The sequence below is a fragment of the Trichechus manatus genome, unplaced genomic scaffold (genome assembly GCF_000243295.1).
Source record: "Trichechus manatus latirostris isolate Lorelei unplaced genomic scaffold, TriManLat1.0 scaffold00001, whole genome shotgun sequence".
NCBI lineage: Eukaryota > Metazoa > Chordata > Mammalia > Sirenia > Trichechidae > Trichechus > Trichechus manatus.
The window spans coordinates 30343278-30351267 of NW_004443937.1; the positions used below are offsets into that span (position 1 = coordinate 30343278).

Below are 7990 nucleotides of genomic sequence, written 5' to 3' on the forward strand. Positions count from 1 at the left end.
GTAACACCATCCTTACCCAAGTCACATCCCTGATCCAATGTAAAGGGAGTTTCCCTGGGGTGTGGCCTGCACCACCTTTTATCTCTCAAGAGATAAAAGGAAAGGGAAGCAAGCAGAGAGTTGGGCACCTCATACCATCAAGAAAGCAGTGCTGGGAGCAGAGCGAGACCTTTGGACTGGGGTCCCTGAGCAGAGAAGCTCCTAGTCTGGGCAAACACTGAAGAGAAGGAGGCCGACAGAGAGAAAAAGCCTTCCCCTGGAGCTGATGCCCTGAATTTGGACTTTTAGCCTACTTTAACTGTGAGGAAATAAATTTCTCTTTGTGAAAGCCATCCACTTGTGGTATTTCTGTTGTAGCAGCACTGGATGACTAAGACAGACTACTTTGAGCATATCCCACATGAATTTAAAGACTATCTCAAGAATAGATTTGAAGCATCGAACACTGATGACCGAAAACAAGATGAGTTGTGGAATGACGTCAAGGACATCATACTTGAAGAAAGCAAAAGATAATTAAAAAGACAGAAAAGAAAGAAAAGTCCAAAATGGATGTCAGAAGAGACTCTGAAACTCGCTCTTTAACAACAAGTAGCTAAAGCAAATGGAAGAAAAGATGAAGTAAAAGAGCTGAACAGAAGATTTCACAGGGTGACTCGAGAAGACAGTAAAGTATTATAATGACATGTGCAAAGACCTGGAGTTAGCAAACCAAAAGGGAAGAACATGCTCGGCATTTCTCAAGCTGAAAGAATGGAAGGAAAAATTCAAGCCTCAAGTTGCAATATTGAAGAATTCTATGGGGAAAATATTAAATGATGCAGGAAGCATCAAAAGAAGATGGGAGGAATATACAGTCACTATACCAAAAAGAACTGGTCAACTTTCAACCATTTAAGGAGGTAGCATATGATGAGGAACTGATGGTATTGAAGGAAGAGGTCCAAGCTGCACTGAAGGCATTGGCATAAAACAAGTCTCCAGAAATTGATGGAATACCAATTGAGATGTTTCAGCAAACGGATGCAGTGTTGGAAATGCTCACTTGTCTATGCCAAGAAATTTGGAAGACAGCTACCTGGCCAACTAACTGGAAGAGAGCCCTATTTGCACCCATTCCAAAGAGAAGTGATCCAATAGAATGCAGAGATTATCGAACAATATCATTAATATCACACACAAGTAAAATTTTGCTGAAGATCATTCAAAAGCAGCTGTAGCAGTACATTGACAGGGAAATGCCAGAAATTCAAACCAGATTCAGAGGAGGAAGTGGAATCAGGGATATCATTGCTGATGTCAGATGGATCCTGGCTGAAAGCAGAGAATACCAGAAATATGTATACCTGTGTTTTATTGACTATGCAAAGGCATTCGACTGTGTGGATCATAACAAATTATGGATAACATTGCAAAGCATGGGAATTGCAGAATACTTAATTGTGCTCATGAGGAACCTGTACATAGATCAAGAGGCACTCATTCAAACAGAACAAGGGGATCCTGGGTGGTTTAAAGTCAGGCTTGTATACTTTCACCATACGTTTTCAATCTATATGCTGAGCAAATAATGAGAAGCTGGACTATATGAAGAAGAATGGAGCATCAGGATTGTAGGAAGACTCACTAAGAACCTTTGATATGCAGATGACACAGCCTTGCTTGCTGAAAATGAAGAGGGCTTGAAGCACTTACTGATGAAGATCAAAGACTGTAGCCTTCAGTATGAATTACACCTCAACATAAAGAAAACAAAAATCCTCACAACTGGACCAATAAGCAACATAATAAGTGGAGAAAAGATTGAAGTTGTCAAGGATTTCATTTTACTTGCGTCCACAACCAACACCCATGGAAACAGCAGTCAAGAAATCAAACGATGCATTGCAATAGGCAAATCTGCTGCAAAAGACCTCTTTAAAGTGTTATAAAACAAAGATGTCACCTTAAAGACTAAGGTGCATCTGACCCAAGCCATGGAGTTTTCAATTGCCTCAATGCATGCAAAAGTTGGACAATGAATAAGGAAGACCGAAGAAGCATTGATGTGTTTGAACTATGATGTTGGTGAAGAATATTGAATATACCATGGACTGCTAAAAGAATGCACAAATCTGTCTTAGAAGAAGTACAGCCAGAATGTTCCTTAGAAGCAAGGATGAGGAGACCATGTCTCACATACTTTGGACATGTTATCAGGGGTATCAGTCCCTGGGGAAGGACATCATACTTGGTAAACTAGAGGGTCAGCAAAAAAGAAGACCTTCAATGAGATGGATGGACCCTCAATGAGTGGCTGCAACAATGGGCTCAAGTATAACAATGATTGTGAGGACGGCCCAGGACAGAGTAGTGTTTCATTCTGTTGTACATAGGGTTGCTATGAGTCAGAACCGACTAGACAGCACCTAACAACAATAACACTCTCTAAAATCTTTTTTCAGGATACCTCTAGGTGGGTGTTGGGACTTCTGGATCTGTGATCCCTGCTCTTTATTTCATCATCTTTTTTTTTTTTTTAAACTTTGAATATTAATTAATTAATCTTTCAAATTTTCCATTGCTCCATTCTTTTGTGCTGCATATCAGGACATTTCCTCAGCTCAAACTCGATGCTCACCAATTTGTGATTTAGTTATGTCCATTCTGCTATTCATCTGTCAAGTTTTAATTTCTACAATCATATTTTTCCTTCTTAAGATTCTTAATTGGATCTTTGTAATAATGATTTGTTCTTCTTCCGTGGTTAAGATGTCTTCTTCCACTCCCTGAGGATATTAATTTGACTTCCTTAAATTGCTCTGTAAGTCTTTCCTTTGGCCATCATGTTTCTGCTTGTTGAGTTGAGGGATGCTTTTTCATGCTGTTGATTGGGGGCTCATCTCTGTTTTTGAGATTTCTCCTTAGCCTGTTAATGAGTGCCATGTCCCTGACTCCACAAATTGCAGGGGTGGATGGGCTGTCAGAGGTGCAGTGTCGATTGTTGGCTTCCCAGGCAGGGGTCTTCCTGTGCCTGGGTGTCACCCAGCTTCAGGCCCCACCATGCCTCCCCTGGCCTCTTATTTCCCATCCTAGGTAAACATTCTGTTTGCAGCTGTGTGACTCATCCAGAGATCAGGGGGGAGCTGACCTCTGCCTGCTCATTCAGGGGTTTCCCACCCAGCCCACTGCAGTAGCCTAAAGCCCCTGCTGCTCCCTTGACTTGCCCCAAAGTTGGCCTCTCTCTGCTTTCTCATGAGCCTTTGAATGGGATTTTATCATTCAATCTCTTCCTATCTGCTTTCTGTTTACAGGATTCCACATAATTCCTGGTTTGCTGATGAGAAAGCTGAGAAATCAACAAACTTGGTTTCCAGTATGGTTTCAGGTTTTTTATTAATTAAGTCAACAAATATTTACCAAGCCTCTACTATCATGGTGTTGGCAGAGAATACTGAATATACCATGGACTGCCAGAAGAACGAACAAATCAGTCTTAGAAGAAATACGACCGGAATGTTCCTTAGAAATGAGAATGGCAAGACTTAGTCTTGCTTACTTTGGACGTGTCATCAGAAAGAAAACAATTGGTGGAAAAGGACATCATCCTTGATAAAGTAGAGGGTCAATGAAAATGAGAGAAATCCTCAACGGATGGATTGACCCAATAACCTCAACAATGAAATCAAACATATCCAGGATGGACATGGTGCATCACTGGGCAACATCTTGTTCTGTTATACATAAGGTCGCCATGAGTTGGAGCCAACTTGATTGCAACTAACAACAACAATACTATGTGCCAGGCACTGTTTTGGGCACTTGGAAAACATTAGTGAACAAAACAATCCTGTCCTCTTGAAGCTAATATTGTAGTTAAGGCAACAGACAATAAACATAAATATAAGAAATCAGCAAATTGTATAGTATGTTAGAAGGTAAAAATTGCTTCAGCAAAAAGGAAAAGCAGAGTAGGAAAAGGGAGATTGGAAACCGGATGCAGGGGACAATATTAAATAAGGTGGTCAAAGTTGACCTCACTGAGAAGATGACATTTGAGGAAAGACTTGAAGCTCTTGAGGGAGTAAGCCATGGGAATCTCTAGAGGAAGTGTGTACCATGCAGAAGGAACAGCCAGCGCCAACGCCCTGAGGCGGGAGCGTGCCTGGCATCTTGAGATTCATCAAGAAAGTCATTGTGAAAATAAAATTTTTTTTCTTCCCATGAATTTTATTATTTCTATGAATTTTTAGTGATAGAGTTTGGCCTGAGCCTGTGTTCAGTACAATATTGTGAGTGAGTCTCATGGACTTTCCCAGAAGTTTCCTTTGTGATTAGTTTCCTTATGCTTGGAGATAAAAATATTGAACTGGGATTTAACCTGTAACTGGGACTGTCCCTCTGTGGATGGTTTGCCTCTACTTCTTTAAAAAGGAAAATTTATAAACCAAGGTCATCACCCGTATCAGTATAAAGCAGACCACAACAAAGTGGAGTGCATGGAAATGAAACTTCTTTTATCTTCTACGTTGGGCTCATCTTTCTCATGATGACTGTATAGCAGAGAAGCATTTGGAGCTGCTTGTTCAGTGTTACTCATTTCCATGTTAAAGTGCTTCCTCGAGGTCCACTCAATCTCTTCAGGATAAATAATCTTTCAAGGTCTTCTCCCCACCATTCCATTCCCCTAAGGGTGCTCTAAGTTCTTGGGGGGCTTGAATATTGTCCTGACTATAAGGAAGGGACATCTGGTCTTCTCTGGCTGAGATGCCGATTAAGGAAGTGTGCCTTGCTCAGTCTCTGGGTTTCAGCTTCCTCTGTGGTATGACCTGGCCTGTCTTGTTCCTGGGCATCCTTAGTTGGTTCTTGCAGCTGGTCCTGACTGCTCTCATGGGTCCCATGCTGTCCCCAGCCCACCCCTCACAACTGATGTCCCTCTGCTTGACCTCCATTCGTTTGCCTTGGGCTCCCTGATGGCCACCACTCATAGGCCTAGACCTTCCCCAGTTTCTCCAGACCCCTGACAATTGGAGAGACATTCCCAGGTTGTCACCTTGGATGAAGGTTGGCCTTCCTGAGTTGTGCCCTGAGTCTTCATTCCTCACACCTGTGTGGCTCCAGTAGCAGGTACTATCTTCCTAGGATCCTGTCTACCTGGAACAAGAGGCCCCACCTACTTTCTGCCCCCATCCACCAGAAGGACTATGTCTCCCTGCTTTCAAAGGTTTTTGACCCAAAGCAGCTCTACCTCTGGCATAAATGGCCTTGTGCCTGCTGAGTGTTCAGCTTGGAATTCTGTGTGACTATCCCCAGGTGGGGCTGCACAGGTATGTGGGGTGGTGTATAACCTGGGCTGTTGTTGTTGGTTGCTGTCAAATCCATTCAACTCACAGTCCCCATGTGACAGAGTAGAACTGCCCCCACAGGGTTTTCTTGGCAGTAATCTTTACAGAAGCAGATCACCAGGTCTTTCTCCCACAAGGTTGCTGGGTGGCTTTGAACTGTGAACTTTCATTATCAGCTGATCACTTAACTGTTGCACCACCAGTGCTCCTTATAGCCTGGGTTAGGAAGACCTTAAATTAGTGGTTCCTAAGCCTTGACCACACACTAGAATCCCGATGCCCAGACCTCACCCCAGCAGAATTAAATTAGAATCTCTGGGGTGGACCCAGGTATCGGTCTTTTTCAAAGTTTCCCAGGTGATTCCAATGTCCTATGTATATTGAGAACCAGAGAGCTCACCCCTTCCAGCTCAGTTGTAAACGACTGCTGGGGTGGCATCTATAGGACTAGTCATGCAGCGTTCCAGTCATGTTCAGCCTGCAGGTCCTACCAGTCCCCACCAGCCATAGGAGGGGTTTATTCTCCTAATGCTCAGAGTAGGGGAGGAGAGAGCTGTGTCTGAAGCTCCTGAAGGGGGTCCCTTGGAAGAGCAGTTGTTGTTGTTAGATGCAGTTGAGTTGATTCTGACTCATGGTGACCCCAAGAGCAGAGTCCAGTCAAAATGGCCAGGTACCTGGCTGCATCATTGCAACCTACAACTGCTGGAGGTGATGGGTGGACCTGTGGACCTCACTTCTGCCACAGCTGTTCTGGAGACACTCCTCCCTCCCCCACTCCACCACACATGGAAGGGGCCTGGGGTTGAGGAGAGCTTCACCAAGCTGTGAGGCCCAGACAGACCCCTGGTCCCTCTCACACCTCCTCAACTTGTCTTCCTACCCTTGTGCAGAGCCCACCATTGCCAGCCCCTGGGGAGGGCCACAGAACTCAGACCTCTGGGATAGAGGTTCAGGGACAAACATCTGAAGGACACTGTGAGAATGAGGGGCCTCGGGCATGGATGACAAAGCAGAGACTGAGAGAACTGGTACAGAAATGGTTAAGCCATAGTTGCAGAGACAGGTAGGCAGCGGAACAGAGACCCATCATCACCCGCCCACCCGGGGCAGGCCCAGCGGTGGGTGGGGCAGCCTGTGGGGAGAACAGAAGAGGAGGTCTTAGGGGACGAGTTTGCAGCATAGCTGCTTCTGAGGATGTGGTAGGATTTACAGGTCACACCCCCAAACACATAACCTCTAATGGCAGAGGGTCGCTCCCCCACCCCGGCCCCTCCCCAGCCCTCCCTGGGCCCTCTCTCTCGCCTCCGCCACCCTGTGCCTGGTTCTCCCAGGAAGTGGCCATCACAGGGGAGGGAAGCCCTGTTGCTCAGCCCTAGGAGAGGGAAGCGGCAGGCCCAGCTGCTGCTCTTCAGCTCCTGCCCTGGCCTCCCCCAGGGGCTGGCTCTGGCTAGTTGCCCCCTGTGAGGCACAGGGCCTGCCCTGCTGTTGCTCAACTGAGGTGCCCTGTCCTCCTGGCTCCCTGCTAAGCACTATGGCTGGCCCTGAGGCCCTGCCAAGCACAGGCCTATGGAATCCTGGCCTTCCCAGCTGGCCCTGGCTGCAGCTAGACTCCCTGGTGTCCTACCCTGAATGGAGATGCCCAGGCAGGGGCTGCAGGAAAATAAAGCCCAATTCCTACCCTGACTTGTGGAGGGAGCTGGAATCAGGCTGGCTGAGGTATCCGAGCCTGGCCCGGGCCCTGGGGTCTCTTGAACCCCAGATAGGTCAGATCTGCCATCAGGGGCCTACAGTGGGTGTCCTGGGGATGAAGGCTCTCGACCACACCTTGGGGTTTTTTTCTGGGTGAGAGGCAGGAAAGTTAGGGACTGAGCCCTTTTCCATGGGTCTAATCTTCAATGGGCAAGTCTGTGGCCAGTAAATGTCTTTATTGGGCAAGAGATCCAGTCTCCTTGGCTCTGCCAGCGCCCTAGGTCATGAGGATTTCGATGTCAAGCTCCAGCCGGCTGGCTCTGACCTCATAGCGGCCCCGGATCAGGCCTCGGGTTTGGCTGGCATGCCAGCGCCAGTGAGACTGGATGATGCAGGCCGCCTGGCGTGCCTGGAGGAACCTTCTGCGGGCCTGCCACATTCGAACCTGTGCCTGCACCTTCACCACCGCCCACTCCTGGCAGGTGTAGAGTCTTAGTGCCAGGCGCCGTCTCTGCTCCACCATCTTGGCCTGCATCGACCTCCACCAGCACTGGATGACCCAGGCCCTGAGTGCTGCGTGTAGTAGCGTCCGGCGCACCGTGTTGCCACGCCACCATGACTGAATCCTTACAGCTGCCTTCTCTAACTGAGTGGGGGAGGAAGAACATGGAAATGCTCAAGGGGGCACCCTCCCACTCCCTTCCCCACCGCTGGTGTTTGGGAGGAAAGGGGGCTTTGCCCAGGTGGCCCTGATCTCTCATTTCTAGGACCCATCCAATTTATTTCCAACCCCCTCACCTTTAGACTCGGCTCCTTATCTGTTGGCTGGATCCCTGTGCTAAGGACCTCATTCACATTTTGTGTGTCCATGGCCCTGGTCTTTAGAGTCTACTCATCCATCAGGTAGGCCACGCTAGTCTTAGCCCCACCCTCAACTGTTAGCCACAACCTCATCATTAGACCCCACCCACCTGTAC

General features: G+C 47.2%; 1 protein-coding gene across 1 annotated transcript; it reads right to left on the minus strand.

The window, feature by feature from the left end:
- Positions 1-7232: 7232 nt before the first annotated feature.
- On the minus strand, positions 7233-7787 carry IQCF6 (IQ motif containing F6). Its single transcript, XM_004368582.1, has 2 exons — positions 7768-7787; positions 7233-7663 (listed from the first exon to the last, which is right to left on the minus strand). Exons 1-2 carry the CDS (start codon positions 7785-7787, stop codon positions 7291-7293), a joined length of 393 nt encoding a protein of 130 aa, XP_004368639.1. The 3' UTR covers positions 7233-7290.
- Between the last annotated feature and the right edge of the window lie 203 nt (positions 7788-7990).

Bases quoted from the DNA above. Each gene is read 5' to 3' on its own strand.
- IQCF6 (XM_004368582.1), bottom strand. From the start codon at position 7,787: ATGGGTCCTAGAAATGAGAG. The intron at 7,664-7,767 runs ATCAGGGCCACC...TTCCTCCCCCAC, and splicing joins ATGGGTCCTAGAAATGAGAG to TCAGTTAGAGAAGGCAGCTG.